A 15,940-nucleotide genomic window follows, 5' to 3' on the forward strand; every position below is an offset into this window, starting at 1 on the left:
CACCTGGCTAATTTTTGTATTTTTAGTAGAGATGGGGTTTCACCATGTTGGCCAGGGTGGTCTCAAACCAAGTGATCCACCTGCCTCGGCCTCCCGAAGTGCTCGGATTACAGGCCTGAGCCACTGTACCCAGCCCCTCCTATCCAGTTCTAATTTTGTGTTTGTTAACCAACTTCTCCACATTCCTTCCTTTCCACAGCCATCCCAACCTCTAGTAACCAATATTATATTCTGTACTTCTGTGAGATCAACTTGTTTTTTAGCTTCCACATGAGTAAGAACATGTGGTATTTATCATTCTGTACTTGGCTTATTTCACTTAACATAAGTGTGTGGTAAGGTCTTTCAGGTTCATCCATGTTGCTGCAAATGACAAGATTTTGTTCTTTTTCATAGCTGAACAGTATTTCATTGTGTATGTATAAAGAAAATGTGGTTATAAAGAAAATGTATAACCACATTTTCTTTATAAATTTATCTATTGATGGACACATGGGTTGACTACTTTCCATACTTTGGCTATTGCAAATACTGCTGCAGTAAACATGGGAGTGCAGATCTCTCTTCAATATACTGATTTTCTCTCCTGTGAATATATACCCAGAAGTGGTATTGCAGGATCATATGGTAGTTGTGTTTTCGTTTTTTTGGGAACCTGAATACTTGTGTTTTTCATAATGGCTGTGCTAATTTATATCCCCACCAACAATGTAAAAGAGTTTCCCTTCTCCACATCCTCACCAACGTTTATTACTTTTTGTCTTTTTCATAGCCTTTCTAACTGGGATGAGATTGATACCTGATCATGGTTTCAATTTGCATTAACCTGATGATTAGTGATATTGAGCATTTTTTCATATACCTGTTGGCTGTTTGTATGCCTTTGTTTGAGAAATGTCTAGTCAGATTATTTACCCATTTTTTATTTGGATTATTATTTTTTTGCTGTTGAGTTCCTTGTATTGTCTGGATTTTCACCCTAGTTGGATGAATAGTTTGCATATATTTTCTCCTATTCTGCAGGTTGTATCATTATTCTTTTTATTGTTTCCAATCTCATTTGTCTGTTTTTGCTTTTGTTGCTTGTGCTTTTGAGGTCTTATCCATAGTATCTTTGCCCAGGCGATTGTCCTGAACTATTTCCCATTTTTTCCTCTAGTAGTTTCATAGTTTTGGGTCTTATATTTCAAAGTCTTTAATCCATTTTGGGTTGATTTTTGTCTGTGATGGGAGATGGGGGTCTAGTTTTATTCTTAGGCATATGGATATCCATTTCCCGCATGATTTGTTGAGGAGACTGTCATCTCCCTTATTAATGTTGTTGGCATCTTTGTAGAAAATCAGTTGGCTGTAAATGTGTGGATTTATTTCTGAGTTCTCTATGCTGTTCCATTAGTCTACGTGTCTGTTTTTATGCCAATACTATGCTGTTCTGGTTACTATAGTTTTGTAGTATATTTTGAGTTTAGGTAGTGTAATGCCTCCAGTTTTGTTGTTTTCGCACAGGATCGCTTTTGCTTATTTGGGGTCTTTCATGATTTCATACACAGTTTAGAATTTTTTTCTATTTCTGTGAAGGATGTTGTTGGTATTTTAATAAACATTATGTTGAATCTGTAGATGACTTCGGTTATTTTGACAGTATTAATTGTTCCAGTCCGTGAACATGAAATGTCTTGTGTGTATGTGTGTGTGTGTGTGTGTGTGTGTGTGATCTTCAGTTTCATTAATCAGTGTTTTATAGTTTTCATCGTGGAAATCTTTCACTTCCTTGGTTAAATTTATTCCCAGCTATTTTATTTTATTTTTGTAGCCATTGTAAACAGGATAGATTTCTTTCTTTCTTTTTCAGTTAGTTTGTTGTTAGTGTTTGGAAATGCTACTGATTTTTGTATGTTGATTTTGTGTCCTTCAACTTTACCAAATTTATCAGTTCTGAGAAATTTTTGGTGGAGTCTTTCGGTTTCTTTGCATTGAAGATCATGTCATCCAAAGAAGGACAATTTGACTCATTTCCAATTTTTGTTTGTTTGTTTGTTTGTTTGTGATGGAGTCTCACTCTGTCGCCCAGGCTGGAGTGCAGCGGCACGATATCTGCTCACTGCAACCTCCACCTCCTGGGTTCACACAATTCTCCTGCCTCAGCCTCCCGAGTAGCTGGGATTACAGGCATGTGCCACTACATCTGGCCAATTTTTGTACTTTTAGTAGGGACGGGGTTTTGCTGTATTGGCCAGGCTGGTCTTGAACTCCTGGCTTCAGGTGATCTGCCTGCCTCGGCCTCCCATATTGCTAAGATTACAGGCATGAGTCACCACACCCAGCCTGTTATTTCCAATTTGGATGTCTTTTATTTCTTTTTCTTGCTTAATTACTCTGGCTAGTACTTCTAGTACCATGTTCAACAAGAGTGGTGAGAATGAGCATCCTTGTCTTGTTCTAGTTCTTAGAGGAAAAATTTTCAGCTTTTCCCTGTTCAGTATGATGTTAATTGTGTGTTTGTTCTATATAGCTTTTAATGTGTTGAAGTACATTCCTTCTGTACCTAATTTTTTGAGAGTTTTTACTGTGAAGAGATGTTGTTGAATTTTATCAAATACTTTTTCTGTGTCTATTGAAATGATCGTAAGGTTTTTATATTTCATTCTGTTATACTCTTCATTCTGTTAAAACGTGATTATCACATTTTTTTATTTGCATATTTGAGCCTTCCTGTGTCCCTGGGATAGATCTCACTTGGTTATGGTATATTATCTTTTTGGTGTGTTGTTGAATTTGGTTTGCTAATATTTTGTTGAGGATTTTTGCATCTATGTTCATCAGGAATATTGGCCTGGAGTTTTCTTGTTGTGTCTTGGTTTGGTTTTGGTATCATGGTAGTGCTGGCTTTGTACAATGAGTTTGGAAGAATTCTCTACCCTTCAGTTTTTTGGGATAGTTTGAGAATTGGTATTTGTTCCTTAAAAGTTTTAATTCAGCAGTGAAGCCATTTAGTTTGGGCTTTTCTTTGTTGGGAAACTTTTTACTACAATTCAATCTTGTTACTTATGATTGGTCTGTTCTAGTTTTCTGTTTCTTCTTGGTTCAGTCTTACGTTATATGTGCCTAGGAGTTTATCCATTTCCTCTAGGTTTTCTGGTTTGTTGGCATATAGTTGTTTCATAATGATCTCTGTAGTCTCTAGTGATCCTTGTATTTCTGTGGTACCGCTTGTAATGTCTCCCTTTTTGTTTCCGATTTTTCCGATTTTATCTATTTGGGTCTTTTCTCCTTTTTTCTTTTCTTTTTTTTTTCTTTTTTCTTTCCTTCTTCCCTTCTTCCCCTCCCTCTGCCTTCCCTACCCCCCAACCCTGCCTTCCTTTTCTGTTTCCTTCCCTTCCTTCCCTTGCTACTATTTCTTCTCTCCCTTTTCTTTCTTTCTCTTTTTTTTTTTTTTTTTTTGACTGTCTCCTTCTGTCTCCCAGGCTGAAGTGCAGTGGCATGACCACGGCTTACTACATGTAGCCTTAACCTCCAGGGTTTAAACCACGCTTCTGCTTCAGCCTCCTTAGTAGCTGGGACTGCAGGCATGCACCACCACCTCTAGTTAATTTTTTAATTTTGTTGTAGAGATGAGGTCTTATTGTGTTGCTGAGGCTGGTCTTGAACTGGGCTCAAGTGATCCTCCTGCCTCACCCTCCCAAAGTGCTGGGATTACAGGTTTGAGCTACTGCACTCAGCCTCTTCTTTTTTCTTAGTCTAGCTCATGGTTTGTTGGTTTTTTTATTTTTTCAAAAAGCCACTTTTCATTTTTTAAGAAAATTATTTTAGATTCAGAGGGTACATGTGCAGCTTTGTTACATGGATATATTGTGTAACAGTGAGGTCTGGGCTTCTAAAATGTACTCTTCACTCAAATAGTGAACATTGTACCCAGTAGGTTAATTTTCAACCCCTACCCCTCTCCCCCCTTCCCTTTTGGAGTCCCTAGTATCTGTTATTTCCATCTTTATGTCCATATGTGTGTACCCATTGTTTATCTTTGACTTATAAATGAGAACATACACTATTTAATTTTCTGTTTCTAAGTTATTTCACTTAGGATTAATGACCTCCAGCTCCATCCATGTTGCTGCAGAAGACATGATTTCATTCTTTGCTATGGCCACATAGTATTCTATTCATGGTGTATATATATCACAAATTTTATTGTAAGATACCATAAGTAATATAATAAAAAAATAATTGGATACCCAGGAATAAATCTAAAGAGAGATGTGCAAGACATCTCTACTTGAAAACTACAAAACATTATTAAAAGAAAATAAAACCTAAATAAATTGAAGATATGTTCATGGATAGGAAGACTCAATATTCTTCCTATCCATATATAGGAAGTCAGTTCTTCCATATATATATACATATCAGTATATACACAGACACATATAAACATAGTCCCAGTAATGCAATCCCAGTTGATAGCTCATTGTACTGCATACTTAGGATTTTATACTTTTCTTTATATGTGTTATAGTTCAAATAACAGTGTACTTATTGATAAAAACATTTTCACTAAAATATATGTATATGCTTTTAAGACATCTGGAGTCTTGTACATTTTTCATAAAGTGAAGTAAATGATCTTACAAACCATTAATATTTTAGGGAAAAACGACAACTTCAGTTGTGATCTAAGTTAATCATGAATGCTGTCTCTGTTTTGTTACATTGGTTAGTAATATCAACCAGATTAGATAGTAGATTGGGAAACCCTTAGTATGAAACCAGTTGAAGGTGTCTATTGAAATATCTAACTTTTTCTACCCTTTAGTTAAATGAAGCAAGTGAAGAAAACAGGAAGATAGACATTCAGGCTAAAAGAGTTCAAGCTCGTTTAGATAATTTACAGGTAAGTTGCCTGTTCTTCTCTACAGACAGAAGTATGTTTTTAGATGATTGAGTTTACTCATTTCGATACAATTGTTCTTTAATTCATGCATATATACTGTTGCAGAGGAAGTACGAGTTTATGACAATACAGAGATTGAAAGGAAGTTCCCATGCTGTTCATGAAATGAAAAGTTTAAAACAAGAAAAAGCACCAGTTTCAAAAACTTACAAGGTAAGTTTGAATTATGATTTGATATGATTGAAAATTTCTCGGCTGGATACGGTGGCTCACACCTGTAATCCCAGCACTTTGGGAGGCTGAGATGGGTGGATCACGATGTCAGGAAATCGAGACCATCCTGGCCAACATGGTGAAATCCCGTTTCTACTAAAAATACAGAAAATTAGCCAGTCATGGTGGCACACGCCTGTAGTCCCAGCTACTCGAGAGGCTGAGGCAGGAGAATTGCTGGAACCTGGGAGGCGGAGATTGCAGTGAGCCGAGATTGCACCACTGCACTCCAGCCTGGGCGACAGAGTGAGACTCCGTCTCAAAAAAAAAAAAAAAAAGAAAGAAAATTTCTCCAATGGAAAGCCAGGAAGATTTCTCTTGTGCTTTAATCTTTTCTCTTTGATTTAGCAAACATTCTTTTTGGAATGTTTGCTGTGGAAGGGATTCACCATAATAATTTTTTAATAGGGAAATATCTCAAGAATATTTAAAATATACTTTCATTTGCAAAAACAAAACTATTATATTTCAGCAGTGTTTCAGGTACGTATCATTGACACATCATTAATGGCTTTATTGCTTAGTATGTTTTGACACTCCACAAGCATTTGCTATTATATTTCAGTCAAGACTACAACCCATCCCTGAATGGATTTCCATATATCTTTTTTTCCCTAAGAATTTTTAAAATTTGAGATATAAATTACATATGGTAACATAATGCAGAAATCCTTTAGTGTAAAGTTTGATTAATTTTGATAAATATTTCATGTTGTCTATAACCAAATACAGAATACTTCCACTATCCTAGAATATAGAACTTTCCACTATCCTAGAAAGTTCTCTAATACCCTTTCCTGGTCATTCTTTTCTGCCAGAAGTTTTGCAGAAATTAGTTTTGCCTGTTTGAGACATTTGGTCAGTGGAATTGTATTGTGTGTGCTTGTTTGTGTAAGGCTTTTCTCAGCATAATTATGAGTATATCAGTAGTTTGTTCCTTACTATTGCTCAATAGTATTTCATTGTATGACTGTATCAGAGTTTGTTCCTTCATTCTTCTGTTGATAGACACCTGGGCTTTTTCTAGTTTTTGTCTGCAATAAATAAAGCTGCTACAAATATTGGCGTACAGAGTTTTTATGGATGTATGTTTTCATTTCTTTTGGATATATACCAGGACTACAATTTCTGGGTCATAAGGTAGATAAAGATAGATGTATGTTTCTAAGAAACTGACAGTTTTCCAAATTGGTTGTACTGTTTTGTGTACAAATGGGAGTGTAATGATACACTCCCATTAACAGTGTATCAAAGTTTTGGTTGCTCCACAACCTTGTCAACATTTGGTGTTTTCAGTTTTGTTCATTTTGACCCTTCCAGTGGGTGTGTAGTAGTATCTTATTATGGGCTTTGATCATTTTGATATTTTGATAAATTTTCTAGTTCTTTATAAATTGAGAAAATTGGAGTAAATTGAAAAGGTACAGATTTTATATTCAGGGACTGAAGATAATCGAAGTTTTCATCTAAAGGGAGTTAGTTTCTATTTGAAAAAAATTGAGAAAGTGAAAAATTGCTCTTCAGAATAATGTGGTAATGCTACTATTTATCATTTTGTCTTTAGTCATTCTGATTTTGTGGATTGCCATCGGCTTAATGTTGCCTTTTTATTAATTTGCTTTTATATTTCTCTGTCTTTGAATTTTTTTGTTTTTTTATTTTTTAATTTATTAATATTTTTAATTTTTTTTTTGAGATGGGGTCTCACTCTGTCACCCAGGCTGGAGTGCAGTGGTGCAACCTTTGCCTTCTGGGTTCAAGCCTCCCAGAGAGATGGGATTACAGGCGCCCACCACCACGCCTGGCTAATTTTTATATTTTTAGTAGAGACAGCGTTTCACCATGTTGGCTAGGCTGGTTTCAATCTCCTGACCTCTGGTGATCCACCTGCCTCTGCCTCCCAAAGTGCTGGGATTATAGGCATGAGCCACCACACCTGGCCTGCAGATTTTTTAAAAAACAAATTTAACATAGTTCCCTGCTTAAGGTGGATATGTGTAGTGGTATCTTATTAAAAAAAAATTGAATTAAATTAGAAATGTGTTTTGTAATAATACTTAGTCTAATTAAATTTATAAATTACTTTGTTATTTTACTTTTCATTTTGGTAGGCAGTCAGAGGACAAGATTTCTAGGAAAAAAATGTTCATATGTGTATTGAATGATATACTGGAAAGACAAAGTAACAATTTTTGTGAGAAGAGAAAGATAAGTTTCATAGTGGAAATTCTTTAGCTCTGGAAACCTTTAATTTTTTTTAGAGTGTTTTAATTGTGGTGATTCATGCTCTTGAGTTAGGGCTAATTTTACTTTTTTTCCATCTTATCAAACTTGGATAAAGAATTTTTATGAAAAGTTTTATTTTAGTAATAAGGTACAGTTATTTCAACTTCCTGATTATGACTTTTCTTGCCTTCTCTCAGTTGTCATTTAACATGTTTTTAATATTAGTTGGAGAGGTTTTTGGTGTTTGTTTTTTTTTTTTTTTTCAGATGGAGTCTTGCTCTTTTGCCCAGATTGGTGTGCAGTGGTGCGATCTCGGCTCACTGCAGCCTCCACCTCCTGGGTTCAGGTGATTCTCCTCCCTCAGCCTTCTGAGTAGCTGGGATTACAGGCATGCACCACCATGCCCAGCTAATTTTTGTATTTTTAGTAAAGACAGGTTTTGCCATGTTGGACAGGCTGGTCTCGAACTCCTAGGGAACTTCAGGTGATCCACCCACCTCAGCCTCCCAAAGTGGTGGGATTACAGGCTTGAGCCACTGCACCAGGCAGGTTGGGGAGGTTTGAGTTGGAATTCTTTTGTTTGTTTGGAGAAGCTCTGTCCTTAACACATTTTAGTGAATTACTTTAGTCAAATTATTCTTATTACTTAACAAATTTAAGGTTTGTCTTTGAAGTTTTATGAAGTTGTGAACTGAAATAAATGATTTAATTTTTGACATATAGGTACCACTTAATGGGCAAGTTTATGAACTTTTAACTGTCTTCATGGACTGGATTTCGGATCATCATCTTAGCAAAGTGAAACATGAAGAATCTGGAATGGATGGTAAAAAAACCACAACTCAAATTTGCTTCCCAGAGAAATGATATTCAGGAGAAGTGTGTAAAGGTTTGTTTTTTAATTTGAAATATGTGATTCAGAATATATGAAGATTAAAAAAGGAAAAGCCAGGGCCAGGCACAGTGGCTCACGTCTATAATCCCATCACTTTGGGAGTTCGAACTGGGCAGATCACCTGAGGTCAGGAGTTTAAGACCAGCCTGGGCAACGTGGTGCAACCCCGTCTCTACTAAAAATACAAAAAATAGGTGGGCATTTTGGCACGTGCCTGTAATCTCAGCTACTTGGGAGGCTGAGGCAGGAGAAACGCTTGAATCTGGGAGGTGGAGGTTGCAGTGAGCCAAGATTGCAGCACTGCACTCTAGCCTGGGCAACAGAGCAAGACTCTGTTTCAAAAGAAAAAAACAAAAAACAAATTTGAGGGGCTGCCTCTGATGAGGCCCTTCTTCCTGGTCTCCTGCAGAGTCCAGAGGTGATGCAGGGTATCACATGGCTAGGGGGCTGAGTGTGCTAGCTGAGGTCTGTCTCCCTTTTATAAAGCCACCAGTCCAGTTCCCATGATAATCCATTAATCCATGAACCCTTGGATGAATTAATCCTTTCATGAGGGCATCCCTCATAACCCGGTCACCTCTTTTTTAAAAAGCTTTTGTGTTAGAGATGGGGTCTCCTTGTGTCACCTAGGCTGGAGTGCAGTGGCCCAGTCATTGCTTACTGCAGCCTCCAAACTCCTAGCCTCAAGTAGTCTTCCTGCCTCATCCCTTTGAGTAGGGTCTACAGGTATACACCACCTTGCCAGCTAATTTAAAAAAAAAATTTTTGTAGAGATCAGACCTGGCTTCATTGCACAGGATGATCTTGAACTCTTAGCTTCAAGCATTCCTCCTGCCTTGGCCTCCCAAAGTGTTGTCATTACAGATGTGGGCCACTGTGCCCAGACCCAGTCACTTCTTAAAGGCCCCACTTATCAATACTGTCATATTGGGAATTAAGTTTCAACATGACTTTTGGAGGAAACAAACGTTCAAACCATAGCACATGGCAAAAGGGAATTAAAGTTGTTAATCAGCTGACCTTAAAATAGGGAGATTATCCAGGATTATGTGGGTGGTCCTGGTAATCACACAAACTTTTTAAACCAGAAGGATTCAGAAGAGTAGGTCAGAGACTCAACCCCCTCTTGCTGGCTTTTGAAGATGGAGAAACAGGGCCATGAGACATGGAATTCAGATAATCTTTTTTCTTTTTTTTTTTTTTGAGGCGGAGTTTTGCTCTGTTGCCAGGCTGGAGAGCAGTGGTGCCATCTTGGCTCACTGCAGCCTCCACCTCCCAGGTTCAAGTGATTCTCCTGCCTCAGTCTCCCAAGTAGCTGAGACTACAGGTGTGTGCCACTACGCCCAGCTAATTTTTGTATTTTTAGTAGAGATGGGGTTGCACCGTGTTGGCCAGGATAGTCTTGATCTCTCAACCTCGTGATCCGCCTGCCTCAGCCTCCCAAAGTGCTGGGATTACAGGCATGAGCCACCGTGCCCAGCCATCAGATATCTTCTGGAAGCTGGGAATTGCCCTCAGCTGACAGTCACAAAGGACATACAAATCTCAGTGCTCTAACTGCAGCAAACTGGATTCCACATGCAACTTGAATAAGCAAGGAAATGGATCCTCCCTTAACCTCCAGAAAGGAACACAGCTCTGTATATACATTGATTTTGGCTGGCTGAGACCCATTTTAGACTTCTGAACCTACAGAAGTGTAAAATAATGAATTTGTGTTGTTTAAATGTTAAGTTTGTGGTATTTGTTATGGCAGCAATAGGACACAAATACACCTTTGTTTAGAATTTTGTCTCTTAGTACCTACATCAATTATTTCCCTAAATCTAGCCTTATTTTAGAAGTAACTGCCAATTAGGAAGGCCTGCCGTATTAAAGTTCTGCAGAGAAATTTTATTTGTTAGAACTAGATGAGGGCTGGGCACGGTGGCTCATACCTGTAATCCTTGCACTTCGGGAGGTTGAAGTGGGAGGATTGCTTGAGCCTAGGGGTTTGAGATCAGCTTCGGCAACATGGCGACACCCCATCTCTACAAAAAATACAAAAGTTAGCCAGGCCTGGTGGCACGCGCCTATAACCCCAGTTCCCTGGGAGGCTGAGGTGGTAGGATCACCTGAACCTGGGGAGGTCGAGGCTGCAGTGAGCCGTGATTGTACCACTGTACTCCAGCCTGGGCAACAGAGTGAGACCCTGTCTGAAGAAAAATAATGGAATCGGGATCATGTAATACTGTGTTTTTATATTAGTCTAATAACACAAGAGAATAATATTTAGCACATGTATTTCTCAGGATTCATTTTAACATCTGTAAATAAAAAGTTGTCTGTTGACATGTTCAGGATTTACAGTTTCTATTAAGCCTAGATCCTTTCAGTTAAAATATTGTTTTCAACTTAATTACTATATAATAATAAATGTAGAACAATTTTAAGGTGTATAAATAAGCTTTTAAATATAATAATAGAAGAGTAAGTAGTACCAGATTAACTAACTAAGTACTTGTGGCCATCGCAAGCAGGTATTCACATCTCTTTAGGAAGATGTAAAATTTGTAATTTTAAATAATGTAACCTTATCTTAAAATCTTTTTTTTTGTTATCGGACTCTATTAACCACTTGGGCAAGCATTTTATTTATTCTAAGAATACTAGTATAACTCAAAATATTTTAGCAAAGTAATCTCTTCAGAAATTACCTTTGGAAACTTCTGACAGTTTTTTTTTTTTGTATATTTGATCACAGTTATAATTTACTTAAGGATGGATTTAATATTTAAAAACACCTAAAGCCATTGAGGAGTAAATTTGATATACTGGGTATACCTTATAAGACTGATTTTCTTGTGTGATTCAGTAACATAAGGGTGGAATATTATCAAAGAAATTGAGATACAAAAATTCAGTACAACCTGAGGTGGAAGGTACTATGTGTTACAAGTAAAGACTGTAAAATTTGGCTATAAGACTAACGTCATCAACATGTTGGAGTAGGAAGTTTCAGGCCCTTATTCCTCCGTGGAAACACCAAGTTAATTGCAATATAATGACAAGGACGTGTTAGTGAGAATTATAGAGACCAGTTGAGAAGCTGCAGCACTCAGGCTAAAACATTAAAAAGAAGGGACTCCTTCAAAAGGAGTGGAAAAGTTTGTGGCATTTTGCATGTGTGTTCCCCTGCCAGTATAGTGCAGTGCAACCAGGAGGAAATTTTCTATCCCCTACCGTCTCCCTAGGGACAGAAACAAAATAATGGACTGCATGTTCAATATTTTGGCTTATCCAAAGTCTGCCCACAGGACTGGTCTGCATCTCACCTCACTCAGAGTGCTGAAGGGAATGGTAGCATAGTTTGGAAGCTGCAGGAAACAGAAGTGATTGCTGCAGCACGTAAGAGCTGCGGAGATCTGCACTTCTGCTGGAAGAGGTCTGAGGGACATAGCGATTATGGGTTCTGAGAGGAAACAGCGATAAGTTGCTAGGGAAATTAAGACTGTCAGAAACACACATAGAAGCCCAGAGAAGACACATGTCTCAGAAGAATTTGGATGGTCCCAAAACCTCTAACTGGGCTGATTCATGAATGTGTTTCCCTGTATGAATCCAGTTGTAAAGACTCAGAAAGGTATTTGTTTTCTGTTTTTTCAAATGCCCAAATACCCATTAAAAAAGGATCAGAAGGCATACAAAGGAACAGGGACATTGATCAAATCAAAGAAGAAAACAAAGCTTCAGAAACTCACCCTAAAGAAATGCAGATCTCTGAACTTTGTGATATATGATTTAAAAACTGGAACCGATAATTTAAAAATGGAAAGAGAACACAAAAAACTAAGCAAAGTCAGGAAAATGATGCAAGAACAAAGTGACAGTATAAACTAGAACATACAAATTATAAGAAAGAACCAAATAAATTCTGGAGCTGAAAAATACAATATCTGAACTGTAAAAGTCAACAGCAGACTTGATTACGCAGAAGACATCAACACACTTGAAGACAGATAATCTAAAATTGAGTCAGAGGCTGGGCACAGTGGCTTACACCTGTAATCTCAGTGCTTTGGGAGGACAAGGCAGGAGGGTCACTTGAAGCCAGGTGTTCAAGACCAGCCTGGTCAACATGGTGCGACCCCGTGCCTACAAAAAGTTCTAACAAAATAATAAAATTATGTCAGAGGAGCAAAGAGAAAAAAACAAAGAAAAGTGACGACAGTCTAAGGGACTTATGGGAGATCATCCAAGTGAACCACTATATGTGTAATGTAAGTCTTGGAATGAGAAGAGAGAAGGAGAAGGAGGAGAGAGCTTATTTGTAGAAATAATGGATGAAAACATCCCAAACTTTCCTTTTTTTGAGGAAGGAAATGGGCATACAAGTTCAAGAAACTCAAGGAACTCCAGAGAGGACAATTCCAAAGACACCCCCTCTAACATACATTATAATCAAATTGTCAAAAGTAAAGTACAAAGAGAATCTTTTAAATTGACAAGAGAAAAGCAGCTGGTCACATTCAAGGGAGTTCTATAAGAATTTCAGCAGATTTCTCAGCAGAAACCTTGCAGGCCAACAGGCAGTGGGATGATACATTCAAAGTGCAAAAAAAAAAAACAAACAAACAAAAAACAAAACTGTTAACCAAGAGTACTATATCCAGCTAAACCGTCCTTAAGACTTTCTCAGATAAACAGTAGTTGAGGGAGTTCAGTAACCATTACACCTGCCCTATAAAAATTACTAAAGAGAGTCCTTCAGGTTGAAATGAAAGCGCACTACACAGCAACATGAAGCCATATAAAAGTATAACATTCTGTGTTAAAGGCAAATAAATGGGCAAATATAGTAAGTAGCCTATATTATTGTAATCCTGGTATATAAGTTGATTTTTAATTCTTGCATAGAATGTAACAGACAAAAGTATTAAAAAAAAAACAACTGTAAGTCTATGTTAGGGGTTAATACAACATATAAAGATATAATTTGTGGCCGGGTGCGGTGGCTCGCGCCTGTAATCCCATCACTTTAGGAGGCTAAGGTAGGTGGATCACCTGAGGTCAGGAGTTTGAGACCAGCCTGGCCAACATGGTGAAACCCCATCTCTACTAAAAGTATAAAAATTAGCCAGGCATGGTCATATGTGCCTGTAATCCCAGCTACTTTTGAGGCCGAGGCAGGAGAATTTCTTGAACCTGGGAGGCAGAGGTTGCAGTGAGCTGATATCATGCCATTGCACTCCAGCCTGGGCAATAGAGTGAGACTCCGTCTCAAAAAAAAATAGAATTTGTGACATCAGTAACATAAAGTGGGAATGTGGAGACATAATGGTGCAGAGTTATTGTATTCAGTTGGCATTATTGATGTAAAATAGTTATAACTTTAAGATGTTTTATGTAATTGATTGCAAAGAAAATACTTATAGAATATACACAAAAGCAAATGAAAAGGGAATCTAAGTGTGTAACACACACAAAAATCAGTGAAACCCAAAGGCAGTAAGAGAGGAAAGGAGGGACAAAAAAGCTACAAAACATACAGAAAAAAATTAACAAAATGGTAATAGTATGTCCTTCCTGGCCGGGTGTGGTGCCTCATGCCTCCAATCCCAGTACTTTGGGAGGCTGAGGCAGGTGGATTATCTGAGGTCAGAAGTTCAAGACCAGCCTGGTCAACATGGTGAAACCCCATCTCTACTAAAAATACAAAAATTAGCCGGGCGTAGTGGTGGGTGCCTATAATCCCAGCTACTCCAGAGGCTGAGGCGGGAGAATTGCTTGAACTAGGAGTGTGATGTTCAAGGGCAGGAATCATCCAGCACAGGAGAAAGATGTAGGTTGGGAGCCTAGGCCAGTCTCGCCTTTTCAGGTTTTTCTGCCTGCTTTATATTCGCTGCCAGCTGATTAGATGGTACCTACCAGATAAACGGTGGGTCTGCCTTCCCCAGCCCACTGACTCAAATGTTAATCTCCTTTGGCAACACCCTCAGAGACAACACTCAGGATTAATACTTTGCATCCTTTAATCCAATCAAGTTGACACCTAGTATTAACCATCACACTGTCCAAATGGAAAAATTATTAAACAAATCTTTTTTAAAATAAAATGCTAGCTCTTGCCCTAGGCTTGAACCATAAATAAGTGGTGGGAAGTTTATAGTCACAAATAGGTGGTGGATATTAGAAAGCAGGAGGAACTATCCTCTCACCCTTCCAAGAAAGTGACAGTTTCAGTTTATTTCTCTTGATGAAGTAATGCTAAATTTTTGTAGTGATGTTTTGGTATATTTTATTACCTGTAATTAATATTACTGTTCAAAATTTAGGGGGAATCTGTCATCTTCCTGAAACTTCAGAATCACCTGTAGTAAGGGTCATTTGTATTCATGGTCACTGACCACGTGGGGTAGAAGCTACAAGTCATGGTTCCTTCAGGCAAAGTTAATAGTGGTGACATGGAGGCATCATGATAGAGCAGCAGACTCCAGAAGCCAATTTGACTTTGTGATTTCTGCAAAAATTACCTGTCAACTGTGAGCCTGTTTCATCGTCTGTAAAGTTTGAATAATGATACCTACCCCGCCTGATAGAAGATTCTTATGAGGGAACATGATACGTGACCAGTAAATGTTAATGCTTTCCTTATACGTGAAATGACATAAAATCTTGGAATATTAATAGATGGGAAGAAGATGTGTAATAAAACTGTCTATAAACACAATTCTGACAGATTTCAGAACTGGGACTCATAGGGCTTTATTCCGTTAGATTACATGCTTTACAACAGAGATACTGTTTTATTTGTGTCACCTACAACATATAATCTGTTGATTGAGGTATGCTGAATAGATGAATGGCAAAGAAAGCAGACCTATAAAATATCACATAGTAAGATATTTAGATTTAGATTTTTCTTATTTAGAATCTTCATCTGTAATGTATGATTTTGAAAATTATTTCTTGGAACAACGTTGCAGAGCCTCCATTATGGCATGCTGAATTTAGCAAAGAAGAATTGGTTCAGAAGCTCAGTTCCACCACAGAAAGTGCAGATCACTTAAACGGCCTGCTTCGGGAAACAGAGGCAACCAATGCAGTCCTTATGAAGCAAATTAAGGTGAGATCAGAAAACCTGGCCACCGTGAAAACCGCCAGTTTGGTTTTCTGGACCCTCCATACACATGCACCCAAGTTTAAAAATTCACATTGCAGATGCATCTATAACGTCTTGATCTTTATGTTAGATTCCTGATGGTGAGAAATATTGCCTTTTTTTTTTTTTTTTTTTTTTGAGACAGTCTTGCTCTGTCGCCCAGGCTGGAGTGCAGTGGCACGATCTCGGCTCACTGCAAGCTCCACCTCCCAGGTTCATGCCATTCTCCTGCCTCAGCCTCCCAGGTTCACGCCATTCTCCTGCCTCAGACTCCCGAGTAGCTGGGACTACAGGTGCCCGCCAACATGCCTGGCTAATTTCTTTGTATTTTTAGTAGAGACAGGGTTTACCATGTTAGCCAGGATGGTCTCGATCTCCTGACCTCGTGATCCACCTGCCTTGGCCTCCCAAAGTGCTGGTATTACAGGCATGAGCCACCACATCCAGCCAAAATACTTCTTTTACACCTATTACATAAAGATTATTTCTTAATTCCTACTTTTCCTAAGAAACCGTA

General features: G+C 38.1%; 2 protein-coding genes across 4 annotated transcripts in view; both read left to right on the forward strand.

The window, feature by feature from the left end:
- The window catches only part of LOC109025447 (RANBP2-like and GRIP domain-containing protein 2), a 109,557-nt gene that overhangs the window by 78,627 nt on the left and 14,990 nt on the right, over positions 1-15,940 (forward strand). The window lies entirely within an intron of this gene.
- The window catches only part of LOC129531693 (coiled-coil domain-containing protein 138-like), a 39,944-nt gene that overhangs the window by 18,667 nt on the left and 5,337 nt on the right, over positions 1-15,940 (forward strand). For 2 of the 3 annotated variants that reach the window (XR_010129903.1, XM_055378314.2), the window contains exons 8-11: positions 4,811-4,888; positions 4,994-5,101; positions 8,111-8,213; positions 15,248-15,387. Coding sequence is in view for 2 of the 3 variants with exons in the window: in XM_055378314.2 (XP_055234289.2) it covers positions 4,811-4,888; positions 4,994-5,101; positions 8,111-8,213; positions 15,248-15,387 (429 nt within the window). In the remaining variant the exon portion in view is untranslated. Of the gene's footprint in view, positions 1-4,810; positions 4,889-4,993; positions 5,102-8,110; positions 8,273-15,247; positions 15,388-15,940 lie in introns of those variants that run through there. The other variant, XM_055378315.2, reaches the window with a different exon arrangement.

Source organism: Gorilla gorilla, chromosome 12 (genome assembly GCF_029281585.2).
Source record: "Gorilla gorilla gorilla isolate KB3781 chromosome 12, NHGRI_mGorGor1-v2.1_pri, whole genome shotgun sequence".
In the NCBI taxonomy this organism is placed as follows: domain Eukaryota; kingdom Metazoa; phylum Chordata; class Mammalia; order Primates; family Hominidae; genus Gorilla; species Gorilla gorilla.